This window comes from Balaenoptera ricei, chromosome 4 (genome assembly GCF_028023285.1).
Source record: "Balaenoptera ricei isolate mBalRic1 chromosome 4, mBalRic1.hap2, whole genome shotgun sequence".
NCBI lineage: Eukaryota > Metazoa > Chordata > Mammalia > Artiodactyla > Balaenopteridae > Balaenoptera > Balaenoptera ricei.
In genome coordinates, this window is record NC_082642.1 from 158,134,794 (window position 1) to 158,157,638 (window position 22,845).

General features: G+C 49.7%; 1 protein-coding gene across 10 annotated transcripts in view; it reads right to left on the reverse strand.

Moving 5' to 3' along the window:
* The window catches only part of ZBTB21 (zinc finger and BTB domain containing 21), a 36,446-nt gene extending 13,955 nt beyond the window's left edge, over positions 1–22,491 (reverse strand). The window contains exons 1-4 of one of the 10 annotated variants that reach the window (XM_059921617.1): positions 22,385–22,491; positions 20,873–20,962; positions 19,229–19,426; positions 3,956–11,233 (exon numbers count right to left, since the gene is read on the reverse strand). In XM_059921617.1, coding sequence (XP_059777600.1) covers positions 8,075–11,221 — 3,147 coding nt within the window. In that variant the 5' untranslated portion in view covers positions 11,222–11,233; positions 19,229–19,426; positions 20,873–20,962; positions 22,385–22,491 and the 3' untranslated portion in view covers positions 3,956–8,074. The other 9 variants (XM_059921618.1, XM_059921616.1, XM_059921614.1 and 6 more) reach the window with 9 other exon arrangements.
* Between the last annotated feature and the right edge of the window lie 354 nt (positions 22,492–22,845).

Sequence of the window (22,845 nt, forward strand, 5' to 3'; positions counted from 1 at the left end):
GTGAAATAATTAGAAAATGAATAATAAGATGGTAGATTCAAATGCAACCATAACAATAATCACCTTAAATGTAAATGATCTAAATACCCTGATTAAAAGACAGAGGATGTCAGATTGGATTTAAAAAATCAGTACCCAAATACATGCCTACAGGAAATATACTTTAAATATAACGACACAAATAGGTTACAAGTAGAAGGACGGAAAAAAAAATACCATGCTAAAATTAGTCAAAAGAAAGTTGGAGTAGTTATATTAATACAAATGAAGTAGGTTTCACAGTAGATAAAGAAGGTCATTTTAAAAATGTTAAAGGGGTCAATTAATCAACCCTGTACACTTATGCACCTAATATCATAGTGTTAAACTACATGATATAAAAACTGATAGAACTGAAAGGAAAAAGAAACAATTATAGTCCTCCCTCCCTCCCTCCTTCCTTCCTTCCTTCCTTGTTTCCTTTCTTCCCTCCTTCCTTCCTTCCTCCCTTCCTGCCTCCCTTCCTTTCTTCCTCCTTTCCTTCCTTCCTCCTTTCCTTCCCTCCTTCCTCCTTTCCTTCCGTCCTTCCTTCCTTGTTTCCTTTCTTCCCTCCTTCCTTCCTTCCTCCCTTCCTCCCTCCCTCCCTTCCTTTCTTCCTCCTTTCCTTCCTTCCTTCCTCCTTTCCTTCCGTCCTTCCTCCTTTCCTTCCGTCCTTCCTTCCTTCCATCCTTCTCTCCTTCGTTAAAAGCCATAAGGTAGATCCCCACGTGGACGGCAGTCAGCCTGAGGGTGGAAAGCAGGCCCAAGGGGGGCTGGAGATCGGCTACATGGCAGGGAAACTGACGTAACGGGAGCTGAGTTTCTCACCGTCACAGAGGAGAGATACAAACCTGGAGAGAGGCGGCCAAAGAGCACATCGTGTGGTATTGGATTGGAATCGAAGCTATGGATGTGAACTCACAGATTTCTGAATATGTCAGTAGGTCTACAGGATTCACAGATAAATTCAGACGCGTGTGTGTGTTTCCCCCTTTAAGCCTCTGTCCACAGAAGCGCCTGGGAGCACCCACACGTTATTTAGAATCAGCAGGCTCAACGCCCAGATCCTGGTCTTCAAACACCATTCTCCACTAAAAAGAATCAGACTCTCCAGGCTCCGGCAGAGAAGGGATGAGATGGGTCTGGAACATCTTGATGTGTTAGGAAGTGAGAAGATACTCAAGGAATGAAGGGGACATGCCAAAGGTCAGAGAAGCCAGTGTAACGCTCCCACTGGCTAAATCTAGGATAACCTGAGCATGAAAATGAAAATAAAAATGGTGGCAACTGATTGTAACCCATTGAATAGAACAGGAATCCATGAATCCACAACACATAAACAAGTAAATGAACAAATTAATTTCTTGCAGTAGAAAGCCCACAGATAAATGAAGAAAGAATGAAGGTTTGAGAAAATCTCCCTTTGGAAACAATTATAAAAATAATTCAGGCAAGACACAGAAACATCAACAGATGCTAAAGTTAGTGGGTAAAACTGAGATGAATAATGGGATTTTACATAGTCTCAGAACGTCTCCCTGCAAAATATTAACAACAAAGGGGAAAAACATAATGAAGAAACCTGGTAGAAAAGATCTCAGTTGAATGATTAAAATTAATACCACCAGCAACAGGACAAACAGGCGTCGCATGCCACCCATAGGCTGACATGGAAAGAACACGGCCTCTGTGACATTCTGGTACAAAAATGCATGACATGGTCTCATCATGAGAAAACACCAGACAAACTCCAGTTGAGGGAATCTACAGGATGACTGGTCCACAATCTTCAGAATGATCAAGGCCATAAAAGTCAAAGACAGACTGAGGAATATTCCAGAGTGAGGGAGACCAGAGAGTACTGGGCTATCTGAGAAGGGGGCGGGGGAGCAGGGGGCAGGAAGGGAAAGTCAAAAATAATATGGGAGGAAAACGAGCCTGCTGCTATTTTACAGACTCTCAGACACACGTGCGCCGTGCTTCACATGCAGTGAGTACCAGCATGAGTTATTCCCACAATACTAGGAAGAGCTGTCGATTAGCTACTGCTACTCCTAGGTTTACTGATGAACTTACCAGGCAACTGGCCACACTGGCGTGACCTAACGGGCACTTTAGCAGTGCTGGGCCACACACCCAGAACTGCGAGAGCAGCACAAGGGTGATGCGTCTACACAGTTCAAGGGGCTCATCAACCTAAGACCTGCTAATGGAACATTTCCATTCCTCCTCGGGCTTACTGAGAACCATGTAAAAATTAAAATACACTCTGGGTCTCTTACTGAGTAGCTGAATCAAAATATTGTGGGGAACATATGCAGAGGTATTCAGGAAGTCTCCTTCTAATATTAGCTGAAAATCATCAGTCTGGTTGTCTTTCATCTCAGACAAGATTTTTTTGCTGCATTTATTTATCAAATACTTAATAGACCCCTTCCCTTGCCTGGCCCTGGAGATGAGGATGGATAATAACAGCCCCTGCCCTCGGGCCCCTCCCAGCCTCGTGGCATAAACCATACATGTTTAGACGGAGGTGGCAAGGGGAATGGCAGGACCGTGCCAGGGTCTTACGGGAACACTTAGGAGGACGACTACTTTGGGCTGGAGTGAGGAGTGGGTGGATAGGGGAAGGAAGTATTTTCTGGAAGAAATGATGCCAACCACAGTAAGTGGGATCTAAGACATTCAGCTGGCTGAAAAGCAGGTTTGCATTACTGTGAGGTCAACAAACGGACCCAGGGACCCTACTGCAGAGGGTAGGGGCTGATGGCCGATCACCATAGCCAAGTTCACGCTACAGCAGGGCTACACCAGGCTTTATTTTTAAAGTGCTTCTGTGACAACATGGGGAACATTTTCCCCAGACAAATGCTGTGTAGGAGGAATACCTGCCACTCAACTTCCACGGTTCACAGAGCCAAGATCTGGCCTCTGCCTGGGGAAGTATTCCATGTTGGAGACATGGTTTTGTCACCACAAGCGTTTGCCGTCTTGGGTGTGTGTCTAAGACCCAGGATGCAACAGGAGTGCCACAATCCCAACCTCAAAAAGCCGTGATTACTAAGAACAAAAGGCAAACCTAAGTTTTTTAAACAAAACAAAATTTGGTGGCAAATTGAATAGCAGGGCTAAAGCAGATTAAAATAAAGATTAAACCACTTATTCCTGGTGCAGTGTGTTCAAGAAACTTTTAACCAGAGGCTCCCAGGAGAGGCTAGTTTGGGATATCAGGCGGGGAAAACAAAACCACGGGAAGAGGCGAGGGCAAGCCCAGATGGATGGATTCGGCATTGGTCACCCCAACTCTTCACTTACAGGGAAAGCTAACAGCAAAGGAGTGAACACGTCTTGGTGTTTTGGAAGAGCTAGATTAGAATGATAAAAGATACTGCTGCGTGGAAACCCTTAAAATATGAAACAAAACTAGTTTATCGATTGCTATGCTGAAATGTCAACGCAGGGTGCTTAACACGTTCCTTTCATGCATTTACCCCACAATCAGCTTAAAAACTACTCATCTGAACAGTAAAAAAAAAAAAAAAAAAAAAAAAAAAGGTGGATAAAGATTGCCGCTTATGGTTTTTTTTTTTTTGGCCTCGCCACGTGGCATGTGGGATCTTAGTTTCCCCACCAGGGATCGAACCCACGCCACGCCCCCTGCAGGGGAAGTGCAGAGTCTTAACCATTGGACCACCAGGGAAGTCCCCGATGGGGTTTTAATTATCATGTATTTGTGGTGCCCAAGTAACTTAAGCTTCAGTGCAAATTTCATTCTACAAGCCACCTGGAGCGGTAGGGGAATTAAATCTCTCTCACGACTCAAGTGGCTATTCATACTACCCAAAGAGGAGGGCTTTATCTCATAAATTAAATTTTCATAAATTTAAACTCTATTAATTATATCATAAAAGTCCAAAACATCCCAATGAGACCATGATTCAAAACAAAATACAGTACAAATTTATTGACTCCAATCAACCTTAGTCCAGATTTAAGCAAAGTAAACAGATAATTTGATACAAATAAGCAATGGCTTAACATTAGGTAGAAGTCCTATTTTACTATGAGTTTTCAGTCCAAAAAAGCTTATTCCTAAATAAAATTGAAGAATGATTTCTCTGCTGAGCCATATGACAACAAAATACACACAGTTATAAAGCCACATCTGTTTTTCTTTTAGCAATAAGCATTCATTCAATGGAAATTTTGAAACTGCCTTGATTAATGTCAATAAGAAATGATCACCTTTTGAGAATTAGTATTAATCAAGTATAACTTTGTGGAAAATCTGGACAGCACTAATAAATGACTAAACAGCACTGAATTCAATTGTTTTAAAGATTTACAGTAAAATACTTTGGTTCCCAAACGACTGTCTCTAAATGGAATTTTTAAAAAACCTGACGTTGACTCATTTTTTCTCTTCCAGAATCTAAACACGGACAGTGAGTTTTCCCCCCAGTCACGTGGCAACGGGGCGCCCTAGCGCACACTCCGGGAAGCACTGAGCGGGCACCCCAAAAACTATGCAAACGTCAAGTTACTTAAAGTGCTAAAGCCACAAGAGAAAAACCTATTTGTAAAACTTAAAAAAAAAGCGCCAGTGTTAAAGAACTTATTAAAGAACATGTGCTAGCATTATTTAAATCAATAATGCTTTTCACAATTATTGCAAAAAACATCAGACACATCAGAAATTGATAAACTGACTCGTAACATTCCAATATTAATGACTGCAATTTATAAAGAAACCTGTTATGAATGACATTATTTTTGCAGTAAGAAAATGAAAATAACTTTACTTCCTAAAGTTCCAGATTTTGGCTGTACACACACACATCCCCCCACCCCCACACACACACCCACACCCACACCCACAGTTTGAGGGAACAAAGGCCAACTTGGATCAGTCCATTCCTGTCCCTCCCTCATCCGACTGTCCGGCCGGCCTGATTACACCTCTTTTCTCCACCAAAGGGCACATTTTATTCTTGTCTCAGTTTCTACTCTTAGCACCAATGGGTGCTGTGTGTGGATCAGACTATCACCGATTAAGTGCTGGGGCATATTTTCAAAGAGAAGGCCATGATGCTCTGTTCCCAAACAGAAAACCAGGAACCACATCCATCTCCCTACAAATGCAGACAACGTCACTGTCGAACTGTTAGCTGTATATTTTGACAAAATTATAAACGCATACTAACCACAACTAGTTTTAAAGGTGAATATTCTATTACTCTTTAGATATTTTTATTGTAAAAAAATGCATATGATTTGTTACCTCCATTGCTTACTTGGATAAAAACACACTTTCTGTGGTGTTCCTCCCTCCCCCAAATGAAGAAAACGATTCAATAACAAGTTTTCAGATTAACAAAGAATATATTAAAACATCTGACATTCTTTCCACAATTGCATAAAAAAGCAGGCATCCTGAATACTTACAAGGAATAATGAGCTTTCTACATTTTCAAAAATTAATTACAATCAGAAAAAAAAATTTTCAAGAATATCTTTACTAGCTAACATGTTTCAGCAAGAAAAGGCCAACTTGTCTTATACCAAGTATTTGCCTACTGGCTGAGATAAACATTCTTAAACAGAACTTTACTGAATAAAGCAATTTATGTGTCTTTCATTATTTTACATCTTAACATTTAAAATAGTTAAATGAGTGGAAGCCTATTTTGTGACCACCAAAATAAACTCTTTCAGCCTGATGCTTTTAAGGTACAGTATAAAAAGTAATAGAAAAACCAGAACTGCATTACAAATGTTTTTGGTTCAAAATTTTCTTTGAAATCTTATGTTCCTTGCCTGGACAAAAATGTGAACAAGACCAAACACTGGCAATTTTAAAAATCTAACAGATATGCAGAGCCTATATTTAGATCAAAAATATTTTTTATTAATTAACGTTATTAAAAAGTCTTCAAAAATGTAGCATAAAGGTTCAAGTCCTGGGATCCTGAATTTACAATGCCAAGATCCCACGTATCATGGAATTACTAACCCATCCTTCCACAGCCATAAGTAACGATTACTCTGAAGGAAACTGGCTTTTTTTGAAGTGATAGCTACCAGGACGATCAGAGTAAGAAATACCACATTATACAGGCAGTGAGTTCAAAGAACAGTAATCCATCACATAAAATCACATGCTTTCGTTTTGTCTTTAAAATGCATAGATTTCTTCAAGAAAACATAAAGATGGCAATAATCAATAACTGCAACTTGATTTTATTTTACTTTCTCCATCAAATTTAAGAACAAAAATAGGAAGTAACCATATTCGGGGACTTTTGATAGTTTCCAAATGAAAGAATAAAAGGCAAAATTTCATATGTAATTTCTACAATGTACAAAGTCAGTTAGAATTTTATAAAAATGCTTGTGTTTCAATAAAAAAGTAAGAATCCCCTTCCTACCGCTGGTATGGAATGCGGGTTATGGACTGATGAGTAGACTTCTGCTAGAGCACCAATTTAAGCACTCAGCAGATTACTTCTCAGTCACAGTAGCTGACTTTCTTATTTGAAAGAACAGCTTGCAAAAAAATTAATAAAGTTGGAGGCTTAATCCATCATTACCTTGAAAGAATTTAGGGGTTTCAACAATATTTCTGCTTTTATATATCTCACTTCCCCACCCCTGTCAATGAAATAAACTTCTTTTCCTTTTGAAACACCCCACTGAACTTTGGATTACACCTACCGAAAGGCTTTGAATTACAATTTACACAAAATTAAAAAAAAGAAAAAGAAGCCCAAGCCCTATGGGCCAAAATAAGTAGCAAACACTAATTTTGGACCCTTGATAGTACTTTAATACATATTTATGGACTATTAAGCAATGACTTAAAGCAGAAAGCAGAATGGTTTCACTGTGGACACTTTACCACCATAAACTCCAAAAAATTCTAACAGAAATCACAAGACAAAGAGGCAGGAAAATTGATTATTGTATATATTGTTCTTGAAAAGCATGTGGAGACTGCAGTGTGGCTTCCCCCTCTGCTTCAAGTCTCTGAAAGTAAACGGTAATTTGGGATTTAGAGCAGCTGTACTCACTCCGGGGGCTTGGGATCTATGTAAATATATGTCCTGACCTTACCTGTTATCCTAATGTTGTTAAATTCAAAATTTGTGCCATATGCTATCTTTGTTTTCTGTCCCAATACACTGAGAGCTTCAATTTGTGACAGCACAAACCAGAGGAAAGCAAATACGCACAGCCCCTCGATGCTGGTCTGAATTCCGAGCCGTGACAGAGCACTTTTGGTTACCATGCCCGCCACTACCGAAGCTTTGGAAACCGACATGGAGGGCTTCCAGAAATCTTAATGTTTTCATTTCCCAAGTCTTCCATCACTAATTATATGAAATGACCCAAGAACAAGTTTTTGTTATTTTATAAAAATCTAAGTATTACTATTGCTGATTTATATTTCTCACAATTTTCATACAAAAAAGAGTTCTCAATGACCACAAAATACCAAATATTTATTTTTATCAAGTGTCAGGATAACTTATTAAAGTTGAGGTTTATCATTTTTTATTGCTTAAGTATTCTAAGATCTTAATACTGCAAACTACTCCACTTCGTTCCGATACATTTTCGACTTACAAACACGGCTGAGATTTAACCAGAACTTAGGCGTCTTAAGAGAATCAAAAGAAGAAATACTTGAACAGTGTTTCACTAATTGCAAATCAGTAAAAACAAAAAAACCCAAACCACCTCAAGTAAAAGATTATACTGATACCATGGAATGAGGAACCATGCAAACGACCAAGAACAAATTTCAACAGTAATGAAGTCAAGTCATCCTGTGACTGTAAGGTCCAGGAGCACAAGGTTTTTTGGAGTTTTTCTAGGTTGAGTAAGGACACTGCTGATGAACATCAGTTTACCTCAAACTTATATTCAAGCATGACAGTTTGCAACCTTTATTACTCCTTTTGGAAAGACACTTTGTTCCTTATGACACAGTTCAGGACACAGGCTGAAATCTGGTGAGGGGCTCCGGTCTCCCAGGAGTGAGGCGGGCGGCCTTTTAGCTGTGGGTCTGCTCGTGGCTCCAGAGACTGAACGCCGTCTTGAATGTCCTATGGCAGAGCTTGCACATAAACTGTCTTTTAAACGTGATCGCGGAGAGGGGTGGCGCGTGGTAGAACAGCGTGTCTGACTCCCGGGCCGCGAAGAGCTTGTCGGCGCTGGGAGCCGGGTTCTCGGGCAAGCCCGTGGGGCTGTCGGGCTCCAGGGGCTGGATCTTGGGCAGCGGCGGGGGCAGAGGGGGCGGCGACGGGGAGCCGGTGGGGCCCGGGCCCACCTCGGGCTCCCGGTGCGCCGGGTCCTCGGCGGCCTGAGCCATGTGGGACTGGAAGTGACTCCAGAGCCGGAAGTTGGTGCGGAAAGCCTTGTTGCACACGTGGCAGATGAAGGGCTTCACGGAGCACAGCAGCTCCTGGTGCCGCTCCAGCTGCTTGGGCGCCGGGAAGGTCTTGCCGCACTTCTCGCACGGCCACAGGTCCTTGGGGGCGGCGCCGGGCTCGGGCGCCTCCTCCTCGGGCCCCTCCGCCGGCTCCTCTTTGACCTGGACCTTCAGCGGCCTGGAGAGGCTGAGGTCTTCGGGGAGGCAGGGCGAGTCTTCCGGGTCGAAGTTCACAGGCTCGGGGCCGTGGCCGCCCGCGGGGTCGTCTTCGGCGGCAGTGGTGGTGGCGGCGGCGGCTGCGGCGGGGTCGGCCCGGCCGGGTTCGGGCAGGGCCTGCGGCCGGGCCGGGCCGCTGGCCTCGCCGTTGAGGTCGGGCCGTGGCGGGGAGGCGCCCGCGGCCGGGGCCATGCTGTTCTGGTTGTGCACCTCCACCTGGTGCCGCCAGATGCTGAAGGCCGACTTGAAGGTGCGCATGCACTCCAGGCAGGTCAGCTTGCGGTACTCGCACTTGCCCTCGTGCTCGCGCTTGAGCTCGGGCGAGAAGAACCTGAGGCTGCAGTAGGGGCACACGGTGGCCGTGCGGCACAGGCGCTCGTGGCTCCCCTGCTCTAGAAGAGAAGAGAGCTTGGCGTTACAGAGGCGGCACAGGTAGAGCTCCGAGCCGCCGCCCGCCGGGCCCCCGGGCGCCGCGCGCTCCCTGGGCCTGGCGGCCCTGCCGGCCCCGAGGGCCTTCTCTCCCGGGTGCATCTTCACGTGCTGCTTGAGCTGGGAGAGGAAGCGGTAGGCCTTCCCGCAGGCCGTGCACACGTACGCGCCTTTGGCCCGGGACCTCAGGCTCCTCTTGATGGCTTGCGCAGGGGAGCCGCCGGGACCCTGGAAGCCGGGCCGGCCGCGCCGCAGCTTCAGGATCAGGGCCTTCTTAATCTCCCGCTCCCTCACGATGTCGATCAGCTTCCTCTGGAACTTCTCGTCCAGAACGGCGTGCGAGCTGGCGGCCGGCGACGGGTTCTTCACGATGCCGTGCTGCGTCTGGCAGTGCGTCCACACTTTGAAGTTGGTGTGAAAGCGCTTGTGACAGATGTCGCAGGCGTAGGGCTTCTCGGGGTTGTGGTACATGTTCACGTGCCGGTGAAGGCCGGCCGTGGATCTAAAGATCTTAAGGCAGTGTTTGCACTTAAATTTTTTGTTTGGCCTCGCTCCCTCCAACTCAGCGAATTCGTCCTTGCTCAAGCCAGAACCCGGGAAGTCGGCCTCGAGGAGAGGCGGGCCCGAGCGCTCCTCGCCGGGGTCTCCCGCGCCCGGCGAGCCCCGGCCCTCGGCCTTCGGCTGCTTGGCCGGCAGCCTCCTGTCCGCCTGGAACCGCCTCTTGGCCGGGAGTCGGCTCGCGTCTTGCCGGTCGTCGTCCGCCTGCGGGACCAGGTCCCTCGTGGCGGCCGCGGCGTCCCCCACGGTGACGCGGATGATGTCGCCGGGCTCCGGGGGGCTGCGCGGCTCGGCCTTGACCCGCACCTCGGGCCCGGGGGCCGCCCCCGGCCTCTCGGCCGGCTGAGAGGCGCTGAAGGACCGGAGGCGGTGCGGCTGCGGGGCCGGGGCCCGGGCGTCGGGGGCCGCCGCCTCGCTCGCGTCCCTGGAGGACGGCGCCCGGGAGAAGGCGCCGAGCGCGTTGCCCGCCGCGTCGGCCGAGGCCGAGCAGGAGCCCTGCGGGGGCTGCAGGTCGGCGGCGGGCGCGAAGACGGGCACCTGGCTGTCCATGGACAGCGAGCGGCGGAGGAGGCTCTTGACGAGCGGGCCGCTCCTGTCCACGGCCTGGGCCCCGGGCGCCGGCCCCGCCGCCGGGATCACCAGCCCCAGCCTGGAGTAGTAGAGCAGGTTCCGGTCCTCGCCCGGCCCGCCGCCGCGGCCCGCCTCCTTCAGCAGGAAGGGCGTCTCCGGGGCGCCGCGCAGAGCCAGCACGGGCGGCCGCGGGCTCCGCAGCGCCAGCTCCACGGCCACGCCTCTGGGGAGCGCAGCGCTGGCGCCCGGCCTCTCGTCCGCGGCCGCCCGGTCCTGCGCGGGCTTCGAAGGCGGCGCCGCGGCCCGCTTGGCCAGGCCGCCTCGGCTCGGCTCCTCCGACGGCCCGGCGAGGCCCGCGGGGCCATCTTTCGGCCGACTCTTCTCGGCTGCCGCCACGTGGTGCGCTGGTTCCGTGGGCTTGGGGCCGGGGGCCTTACTGGCGTTGGCCTGGACCGCGATGCCGGGCGAGGGCCGGGGAGGGTGGCTCGGGTCGGCTGGATTCTGACTCACGGTTTTCCCCGGGGCTTCGTTTCTACTTTGACAAACGATGACGCTTCTCTTTTGAGAACTGTTCTCATCATCTTCTGCGAAGGGCTTCTTTCTGTTGGGACACGTTGGAAAGGGGGCCTGGGGCGTCTTAGAAGCGATGTTGGTCAGAAAGGAGATGCCCAGGCTGTAGCCTAGTTCCTGCACAGCAGCAAGGCTGCCCTTCTCCACAAATAAAGACGAAGAATAGATGTAGTTCAGCACATTGTCGAAAGCATCTGGCTCACAGAAGTCCAGCTGGAACACAGTCTGGGACTCGTTCTCCTGATTTGTGAATAAGCTCTGGAAGTACTCACTGCTGGCAGCCAGGACGTTCTTATGCGCGCGGAACTTCTGGTCCCCCACGATCAGGAGCACGTCGCACAGCTGCCCTTTGAGGCGCTCCTCGTTGAGGGCGCTCAGGAGAGAGATGGCGTGGGCTGGGTTGATGTAATGCAGCAGCCCCTCCATGCTCGGGCTTACCTGAAAGACAAATGTGCGATCACCGTGAACAGGGCGGTGAGAAGCTCCCCCAGATGAGGGCTCCTCAAGGGCCCGGAACGTCAGCTGTCTTCTCACAGGTGCCAATGCTTAGCGGACTGTGGCCCAACAAGAGGTTTCTGGATGAACAATCTTACTTAAATAACAAGGAGAATATACAGAAACAAGTCTCATGGCTTAAGTAGGTCATCAATCATTAAAACTGAAGAATTTTAAGAACTAAGGTCTGTAACAGGCATTTCCATACCAGCAAAAAGGCAGCTACAACTTAGCAGGTACGTTGAGAAGCAATATTTGAAAACAAGGTTTATTATCCATATTTAGGGCCCACATCCGTTTGAGGCTTAATTCTATTCCTTATTGGCTCAGAGAGTAAGTATGAAGTACCGAACCCCACAGAGTCCGTAATTCTGAAAGGAAAGCAGTTTTATTACTGGATATGATTAAACACAATGTGAATTAACAATAGGCTGTAAAGCAGAGGTCTCAAAAATAGGTGAGAATTTGGAAAGAGGAAAATCATTTGCTAATTACTATTGCATCAAAGTGTTTAGCAAAGGTTAGAAATATTAAAGAATAAAGAAGTTTGTTTTCTTTCTTATGCTAAACACCTTGCAATCCGAATACTATTTTCTTACCAAATTACACTTTCAACAATAGCACAGTAGAAGCTTTAGCCTGGATCTAAACTTAATTATACTAATTCTAAACTAAGGGGTTTGACTTGAGATTTCACTGAAACTCTCTTCAAATCTAAAGGTGAGATCTAAAGGCCTCCTGGGGGGGCTGGTGGCGGGGGTGGGTGTCTGCCGAGAGGCTGGGGTTGAGATCCTCCCTTGTGGTCCCCTAGCATCTCAGATTAGCAGGTCCCTCACGTGAGACGGGTAACAACTGTGCCCTCCTTTAGGGCTGCTGCGAAAATTACATGAGCCTGTATGTCATACCTAGTAAGGACTTGACAAATGTGCAATTAATTTTCAGAAACTGCAGGGTTAATAGATATTTAATTCAGCATAAAAGGGTGCAGATTAACCCTCTGACGAAGATGAAGCCATTTCACACAGAGAGGACGCCTGACTCTCCAAATCTGACACTTCCCTCAGGCTGCTGCTACGGTAATGTCTCGTCTCTCTGGGTTGGTTTTATAATGCCATCTTGTTCTTTAAAATAGTTATGACATTTATTTTTTAATATAAAATGGATTCAGAGTAACTAAGACTATTTGGACAGTTTTATCATTCCCTAGAGGGTGAGCTAGAGATACACCAAACACGGTACCCGCACGTTTGCAGGTTCTCCTCGGGCTTCAAAGGACCAGGCTTTGCTGGTCAACCAGCCTCTGCGCTCTTCAGGAGAATCTGCAGGGAAGAGTTTCCCAGGCCACCACCTGGAGGGACCAAGCGTGATCCCCGGTCTTCTTCACCACTGATCTGGCTCCTGTTGAGGTACTGACTCCACTTGACTGGAGATGTGACTTTGCTTCCAGAGACGACGCCTGGAGCCCGTCCACAGACAACTGCCTTGGTCAGCTTGCACCGAGCTGCGGTTCATTCTTGCCTGGCATCGTTTCACCTTGAGGGTGAGTGCTTGAGAAGGAGATTTTCTCTTCCTTTTTTTTGACTAGCTATTTAAATTTCTCCCTTAATCCTACTATACTGTCTTTGTAATCACACATCTATTTATGTGCAAAGAAACCCCTGTCATCATTTACAGAGGTCAGCAGAGAAAAAAATAAGCTTATAATGCCACACTCATAACTCAGCCGTGTTCTGAACACTATTTTTAGTGCAATTAATTTTTGAGACAGCTAGTTCAGATGTTGCCACAGGGAAAAGCAGCAGATGCAGAATCAAAAGCTTGGACAAGTACTTTTCAAAAGGGTTTCTTAAAATCAATTTAGTGGTCTGAAGTGAACAACTGAAAAAAATGACTAGGGCAGAGTAGAAAAGTCCGAATGTCTCAAATGTAGTAAGGCTGACTACGATCTTGTGAAACTTTCACAAGTTATACGCATACATTTCCACACATGTAAGCGGGCACTGGGGTGAGATGTACAGTGGTCCCTCAGTATCTGCAGGGGATTGGTTCCAGGACCCCTGCGGATACCAAAATCCACAGATGCTCAAGTCCCTTATATAAAATGGTGTAGTATCTGCCTATAACCTATGCACATCCTCCCATATACTTTAAATCTTCTCTAGATTACCTGTGGGTCAGAGTTAAGACAGTTTGAAGGTCAGTGCTCTAACCTAATCAACCTCTCTGAGCCTCAGTTTTCCCCACCGTAAAGTAGGGATAATAATGTTACCGTGAGAATCAGAAAAGAAAACCATAATCGCTACCATTTGTTCAGCACCTATAACACACTACAAATTTTACCAGAACTTCACGACATTCCCCTATTCACTCACTCAACAAAGTGACATTTCAGAAGGCCTGAAGGACGCAAGGATGAGCCATGAGGATCACTGGGGGAAGAGCAAGCATATAGGCACAGGGAAGAGACGAGGTAAGAGCAGGGCTGGCGCAGAGCTGAAGCAGCCGTGGATGACGACACTGAAGGAGCCTGAGGAGACACTCTGCAGGGCTGGGGGGGACCGCTGGAAGGACTGCACTTTTTACCAGGGCAGCTGTTGGAAGAGTCTGAGAAGAGGAATGACGACAACCTGAATTTTGTTTCAGAAAGATTCCTCTGGCTATGTTGCAAAGAATGGACCATGGGAGAGGGTGTAAGCTGGGAAGTCAGCTAGGAGTCCACCGCACCGATGCAGGCGAGACAGGACAGTGCCCGGGGCAGCGGGGCAGCGGGGCAGCGGTGGAGGTAAAGACAGCCATTAGGGTTTCTGGTGGACGACTGCAGAGGGAAAGAAGGTGAGGCGTTAAGGGTGTCTCCAAGGTTTCTGCCAGAGCTGGAAGGATGTCTTTCCTTGAGATGAAGCTTGGAAAATTGGTTCAGAATTTTTTCAGGAATTCAGTTTAGATGTTCTGAATGTGAGCAGGGACCTGGTCACTAATGTACCCTTCACGAGCATCCTTTCCTGCTTCACTTCCCCTGCAACCTTTCCTGTGCTTCCTGGGATCCCTTCCCAAATACACATCTACACTTGAATCCTTGTCTCAGGGTCTGCTTTTGGGGGAACCCCAACTAAGAAACCAAGGGACTGCGTGAGGACTAAACCGAGTGAGATTTTCTACATCCCTGGACGTGAAGCAACGCTAATGCACATACCATCTGCCCCCTATTCCTACAGGCCAAAAAACCCGCATTTTCTCACTTTTCATTGTTCGGAAAAGTTTCCTTCTTTTTCTTCCTTCAAATTATCGTGACCTCTATTTTTGTTCTAAGTAACTGCTTCTAACCCCTAAACCACAGGCTTCCATACTTTTTGAACGAAACAGGAAATTAGGGAAAAATAAGTCACAGAGTTGAGTTGTAAGAGGAACAGCCACTGTCCCTGAAAAGTATTTGGAATTTAAAACTATTCATTTGACTCTAGCCTTAATTTATAGTCATCAACGAGAGCGCCTGCTTGAAAAGTGGCTAAGCATGTCCAAATTCCTGATAACCAGTGCAGAACGGCTCCAGGTATTGATTTTTCCATACCATTCCCTAGACACCGATCGGGCACGAACAGCAGCTAACATCTGAGCGCTTACTCTGCCACGTAGCACTGTGAACAGTTTTCAGGCTTTAACTCAATATTTACACCAACCCTAGGAGGTAGTACCATCATTATCCCCATTTTACAGTGTGAACAGTTTTCAGGCTTTAACTCAATATTTACACCAACCCTAGGAGGTAGTACCATCATTATCCCCATTTTACAGTTGAGAAGGCTGAGGCACACAGGGTTAAGGCTATGTGCCTGAGGCTCAAGTTTGCACAGATAATAAGGAGCAGAGCAGAATTCACACCAGGTGACTTGGCTCTGGAGGCCATGCTCTTCACCTGCACACCATACCAACCTCTAGTTTCCTCTTTTAATTCCCACATAAACATCTGAGCTAGGCACTGCCATCATCCCTGTTTTACAAATTAGGAAACCGAGGCATCGAGAGGTCAGGTAGTGTGGCTAAGGTCACCCAGTCAATTAACAGTGGGGCTGGGAGTCGGGCCCCAGAGCCTGGATTCTTGGTCATCACGTTACACACTTCTCATGGTCGGGCACCGGTCTAGTATGTGCTAGAACTGGCCAGACAGGGAGGGTGGCAGTCTGACAAGCATGGTCCTGCCTTACGGCTCTTAGTCTTGCGTGGGAACAGGACAAGTCAATCCACCACACGCTCCGGTGTGCTAAGCACCAGGGGGCAGGGTGCAGAGGTACAGATGGAGTACAGGTGATGGCACTGGATCCAGGTGAGAGGAAGGTCAGGGAAGGGATTCTACAAAAGAAGTTTCCTGAACAGGCAGGAGTCAGAAAATATGGGAGTCAGGAAGGAAGCGTTAAGGACATTTCAAGGACAGGAGCAGTGTGTCCAGTACACAGAGCCAAGACCAAGTGCCTGGCTGGAGCAAAAGACACATGGAGGGGAGGGCGGGTGATGAGGCGGGGGAGGGGGTGGAGGCATGAGGCCCTGGGAGCAAAATTAAGGCCCCCCAAGGGTCATCGGAGGACGGTGACCTCTCCCATCTTCTTCAGGAGCCCAGGACAAGGGCTCTAGGTGTAAAAAGCCCTTGCTTTTACCTTGTAATTCAATCATCAAAGCTTAACAATGGCCCCTTTCCTGGTCTAGCTGCAAACAATTAACATTTTGGACTTCTGTGTTTTAATGACACAGTAGGTATATTTATTGAGCTTCACAACTTCATTAAGAATATAAAATGCTACACTAAGAACGCAGGCAAAAACGGGGGTGAGAATCACGACTGCTGCGTGTCACGAGATAATCCAGAAAACCCTTGGTAGCTGGTGGATGTGCAGACTGAACGCTCAAGGCCGCCTGCTTTTCTGCTCTTCAGCCTCAGGTGAGGCCAGCTTTGGTGCTGGAGGTACCTTCTCCTCCATCAGTCTGCTGGGTCATCAAACTCCAATCTCTCGTGGGCGCTCAGGACCTCTGACTCACAGAGGACAGCGCATGCCGGGTCTGCGGGCTCTGACGTGGACACGCGCGCTGCCGCTGCATCCCCGGCCCCTCCTGCCCACCGCTCGTCTCCACGAGCCTCCAGCGCCCGAGCTGCCGCCACCACTTCAGTCACGGTGGAGACCTTGGTGCTCTTACAAGAAAAGTGGGTGAAACATGGAAGAAAAGGCCCCTTTGCCACAGAAAAAGCTGGGAGGAAATCCCCCAGGAAAACCAGCTCCTGAAGCGGGGCGGGCTTGCTTACCACTTGGATCCCTGCACACAAATATCTTCCCAAACTCTGCCGAAATTGTTTCTATTTCATGTTGTTTCCTGATATTTCAAAATGAGAGAATCTTTACAGTTCACAATTCACGGCCGTCACTATAGCTCCACGGGAAAGACTTTCAAATTAGTCTACTTGTCTCAAATCCTGGCTTTGCCACCTGTTAGGTATGTAACCTTGTAAAGATCACTCAACCTGAGTACACGTTTCCTCAACCTGTTCAATGGGGCTAACACTGCCCACCACACAGGATTCTTACGAAGAACAAAAGACGCCGTATGTGTGCAAGCTCCTGGTACATATAGTGTTTCCCGTCTGCGCGCAGGCACTTTCCTTCCTCTTCTTCCTTTCCTGAACGTTTCCATGGTAGGACAGACATGTAAGACTAAATATAACGAAGCATACAAAGAGTGCTGCGAATTCTGTTTACAGGAAGCAGTTAATTTGGCCGAGGGGTGGGAGGGTCGATGAGTGAACAGTGGGGACCTGAGGGAAGATGGGGGACTCATTGCTTACCAGACAATTATAATGATATCAATACTACAGGTTCCACTCTTCACCATTCTACTGTAGATACTTTCCAGAAACATGTATCTAATAGTGCCAGAGCTTAAAGTCTCCAGAAGCCCCTGGCTTGAATGAAGTTCCAATTCCCTAGAATGGCTACGGAGCACTTCACAACTGGATTCCAGAAAACTATTTCATACCACCACCTCAAAGTCCTCAGGTGCCGAGTGCTAAGAGGGGCAGGGAATTCATATCTTAATATAACGTAATTCAATGCAAATAATTCCCTCTTTATACCAACTGTAGGAAGTTGAGATTTTTAAGGAGATGGAGGAAAGGTAGGCAATTCTGGACCATAGAACATTCCGGGGGTATAAACAGAAGCAAAGCAGAACTAGACACTTGGATAAAAGGACACCAGGAGGGGAACAATGGGCGCAGAAGGGGAGATGAGAAGGGACCAAAATAACCTCACCAGCTTTCGAGTTTTGGAGACGAACACTGAGGCTGGTATCAGAGCTAAGGTACATTGTAAATCAAACTTGCTCCAAGACCAGCCCACAAAACCCTTACCACCAGATCTATAGGAGAATCTCTCTTTAATACAAACATTAATGTGAAACTGAACTCTGGGCACACAATCCTTTGGAATGCTGGAGATTGCTTATATAGCCCTAACCATGACACTGGGCGAAGGAATGCATAGAACACAAAGCAAACACGCAGTTAGAAAAACAAAGCATCTACGTTTGGCTTCGGGATATAAACACACCCCCCGCTCACCCCCGACCCTCACCTCTGGGTCTAGCCTGACTCTCTCCGTTTGACTTTACTATGAGATGGTGGCAGGCGGGCGGCTCTGAGCTTACGCCTCATCACGGCTCACTTGGCGACAATGCAGATGTGCAGACGTCCTCGAAAGCGCCTGGGAGTTCAAAGCCAGCCTCGCCGACCTGACCCTTCAAGGGCAGCGATGTCACCCCTGGGACCCCATCTCGCCACAGGCTTAGTGTCCCCCGAGGAGGGCTGGTCTGGTCTAGGGTGCGCGCGCCGCCCCACCCAGCAGAGCGCACCCCGGTTCACAGAGCTGCCTCCTGTTGTGCCACTCCCGCCGAAGCACCCGGTCCCGAGGAGCCTGAGGCGCTGCGCCCCCCTCGCTCAGGACCGGGCGCACAACCATGCCCAGCCCGTTAGGAACTTTCTCCTTTGGAATACGGGCTGAGAGCAACAAAGGCAGCGACTGGCGGAGCGGGTTCATCTCAGCCCTGGCCTCAGGGTGCAGCCGGCAGCGCCCGCCACACAGGCTCCTGCAGTTACCTTGGTTTCTGTGCTTCCCGGCCCAATTCTCTGTCTTTCCTTCAATGTCAAGAGCAGCCCTCTCTCTACCTTTAAGTTTCTTTTTCTGTTCAAGCTGGCCTGGCAGTTTCTGCTCTTGTCATTAAAGGACCCTGACTAATAAGATTTCCAAGTGGTATTCGTCCTTCCCGTCATGCCCTCCAAATCCATCTTGACTGAGCTTCTGAGAACAAAACTTTGATCATTCACTGGACGCACACATTAAGTATTACTATTATGAATTCAACTTCTTTACTGAGCCCCTATTACGTGCAAGGCACAATTAGACACACGTGAAATACAGGGTCGCACAGAACAGACAAGGCCCCCACTTTCCATCGGGGTAAATCAGACGATGAACAGGGAAACAAGTAAAAAAAGATAACTTTGGACTGTGCTAAGAGCTACAGTGGAAATAAACAGGGAGCTATGACTGGGGGGAGGTAACCAGGGTTTGGAGGGGATGGTCGGGAAATGCCTCGATGTGACAGTTTAGCTGAGACCTAAGACCTGAGTAAAAAGACATAAAATGATAAAAATGAAGGTTCTCCATTAGGTTAAAATGCAAAACTTTAAAAACATGGACTTCAAGGCTCTGTAAATCTGGTTTCAAACTACTTTTTAAATTTTCTTTCCTTTAGTTATTGCCTCATGATAACTTCCTGCTTCAGATACTTTATGTCTCTGAGACACCACCCGCAGGTCTTGCTGCTTCTGTCACCCAATCTGCAATGTCCCAGATCCCCCCTAACCCCGCCCCCAACACCACTCAGCTGAACGTTACTCACCCTTCAAAGCTCAGCTCGAGGCCATTTCCTCCATTAAGCCTTCAGTCATGGGCTGGACTGTCCCCTGCGATTCCTAGGTCGAAGTCCTAACCCCCAGCACCTCAGAATGTAAGCGTATGTGGAGACAGGGTCTTCTAAGAGACCGTAGGTTGTAATGAGGCCTTAAGGGTGGGCCCTATTCCAACGTGACTGGTGTTCCTGTAAGAGGTGGAGATAAGGACACAGACACAGAGAGGAACCATGTGAGGACAGAGAAGACGACCGCCCACAAGCTGAAGGCTGGGGAGAAATCAAGCCTGCCAGAGCCTTCATCTTGGACGTCTAGGCTCCAGAACTGTGGGAAATACATTTCTGGTGTTCAGGGCCCCCAGTCTGTGGTGCTCTGTTACGGCAGCCCCAGCTAACTAATATACACACCTTCCTTGACCACTGCAGTTTATAATGAGCAAACGCCTTTCCACTGCAGTATTACAGAGGGACACCACTTACGCAGTGTTTACTCAGTGCCGTATACTCTTAAGTTGTCTGTCTCCCCAGCGGAAATGTAAGCTATTTAAGGACTAGAAATCTACTTAGTGTCTTCTGACACTCTTCGCAATGCCCAACGTGGTATCTCACACGACAATAATATCTGTTGATTTTTCTGTACTCTGACACTCTGATTAGATGAGGAGTGGAAACCGTGCCTTTTATTTGTTTTCCTAACGCAGAGCTGGTCCCACCAGTACCCTTCAGAATACTATATTGATTCTTCCATTCCTCCCTAGATAAAATGCAAACTCTACAGACTGGCACGCAGGAGTCTTCATATTCTGATCACAATTCACCTCTCCACCCTTACTGGACAGTATGAGGGTCGGCCGGCATCTACCCTACAAACCTGCACACCCAATTTCCACCGACTATCTTTCTTACCTTTCCTTTACTTGGCTAACCTCTACAGAAAGATCCAGCTCAAACGTCACCATCTCTACAAAGCTCTAGTGATGTGCTCCTGGCCAGCAGCTCAGCCATCTAAGCTACCACAATACTTTGTCTCCTCTGCAATAACACAACTATGTTGAATGATCTGCCTTTATATCTACCCTCTCATGAGAGTCCTTAAAAGGAAGAACCCTTGTTGTCAGCTGTGTATTCCTAATGCTTAGTGCAGGCCCAGCAGGTGCCTACTGGCCAAAGAGAGAAACCATCACTAAGGCTCGAGGCCTGGGCGGGCTCATCTCTGCTGCTCCAGCATCCGGCACAGAGAGCAGCGCGTGGCAGCGGTCTTCGCTTTGTGTGTGAGCGCCTGTGGCCTTAGCTCCTACCGGCCGATGACTCCCAACTCTGTATCCCTGCTGAGGCTTCTCAGGACTCGTCCATCACAGGGCAGCCCTCTTGTCCAGGATGGCACCTAGGACCCTGCCTTCCCACATCTGCCCGTCCCCACATTCCCTGTTTAGTTCGGTGTGCTGCCAGCCAGCGGGTCTCCCAGACTGGAAACCTCTTCTCTTTCCTTTCTAGCCAGTGACCAGCCCCTGTCAAGCCTTGCTCGTGATCAGCTCTAGCGTCTGCTCTCCCCATCCCCACCGGCTTTGGTTCCTCCAGTCATCGCCCCTCACCCAGAGACCCTCTCAGTACCTCGGCCCCTCTTTTGTTACACACCTAACATGCCCTGCCATGAACACCGTCAGGTTCCTCAGGGGCGGGGGTCATATCCTTTCCAACTTTTATTTCCAGAGAATGAAGCACACTCTACACCGAACAGTGTAAAAAGGAAGAATAAATTAGATGCAACGTTATTTTTAAGTGAACCAATGCCCCCCATGTCTACTTTCTTTTTACTATCGATATTTACTGGTACTCATATTTAAACGTCATGACTATTAGTCATTACGGTGGATGAAGGATTTACTCCAAGCACCAGCGGGTAAAAGTTTTCAAAAGCAACTGTCAACGAGAAACCTTTCTGACACGGATTAACCCACTTTCTTCCGAACAAGGAATCAGACCACAACGCAGGCTCCCCATGGATGACGCAGGGTCACCGCTGTCAACAGTCCTGGACGCTGCGGAATACCTGGCGCCGCCAGATGCCAGGCGTGAGCGGGGCTGGTGGCTCCGGCCCTAAGACCCCAGGGTGCTGTGCACTGCGCGGGCTCCGGTCACCGCTTCCCCCACCTCCCACTGCCAGGCCGCCCCGCTGGAGAACCTGTCTCTACGGTCACCCCTCTAAACCGTGCTGCCGAAGCGGCGTCCTCCAGAACCGCGCGGCGCTGCGGTCGGAGCGCGCAGCAACCGGCGTGGAGGGCCAGGACCGAGGGGCGCTCCCGCGGTCACAGCCATGCTCTCCCGTACGGGGCCCAGTGAACGCGCGCCAGGTAAGCGGTCTGGGCGAGAAGAGAAAAGATCTCGGGGAGTCCGGCCAGCAGAGGTCTCTGGGCGGGGGTCTCCAGCGCGGCCGGTCGGCAACCTACGCCTCCGGCCGCAGGTTTCGGACGGGGGCTTTCCCGAGCGGCGGGGGAGGCCCTCCGCATTACAGCAGAGACGCTCGGGGACAGCGCTGGAGAATCGGGGAGACGGGTCCTCCCGGGGGTCTGCGGGGGGCCGGCCAGGAGGCGAGGCGGGGCGGGGCAAGCAGTCCACTCGGGTCATCGGTTGGATGCGCCGGCGGCCGCCAGGCGGGGCTCGAGGGCCGGTGGGGCGAGGGCGGGGGCGCGGGCCGCGGCAGGTGCGGGGGTCCCCCCGCCCCGCAGCTTCCGCGTACGCCCGCGCGCCCCGGCAGACACCGGCCGGCCTCCACGGCTGCCCGGGATGGAGCACGCGCCCGCGGCCGGAAGGCGCCCCAACAGCCCGGCGCAGGAGCGCCGGGCCCGGCGAGGGAAGCCCAGTAAGGGACGGAGCGTGCGCAGTGGCGAGGGCGAGGCCAAGTGCGGGCAAGGAGCATGCGCAGTGTGAAGGCAAACGGGCTACGTGGGAGCCCGGGGCATGCTCGGTGAGCGCCGGGCCCGGCGCACGCGCAGAAGCGCTCCGAGCCCACAACCCGCCGGCGGAGAGAAAAAGGAGGAGAGAAATCACCTCAGAGTTACGTCAGGAAAGGCCGCGTTTTGCGGGGAGGCTGTGGCCTCCCACGGGCCCCGCAGTTCTCCTAGGGCCAGGGGCCTGACAGTTACTCACCGGCTTTCAGCCCCGAGGCAGACGCCAGGCCCCTTCCCGCTCACACTCGGCTCGCGCGCGCCGCAGCCGCCGCTGCCGCTGTGATTCCATCCATCTTGAATTTGACGTCATCCCACACCAGGGATGAGGTCATCGCAGGCAGCGCTCGTCACGTGCGCGGCGCTGTGATTGGCCGCTAGGCGCAGGGGGGCGGGGCGAGGGAGGTGCGCGGCGCGGGGGGCCGGACGAGGGCGGGCCCGATGGCAGCCGGCTCGCCGCCACCGCCGCCGGGTCCTCCCGCGCGCGCCTTCCGCCCGGTGTTCCTCCTCCCGAGCCGCACGCGCTCGCGTCCTTCCCCGGCCCGAGGCGGGGCGCGCGTCCCCCGTGGGCCGCCCTGAGGGGAGGCGGCAGCGGCTGGAGGGGCGCGGATCGCGGTGGCGCGGATCGCGCTCTGCCCGGCGGTCCCGGTGGGCTTGGCGCCG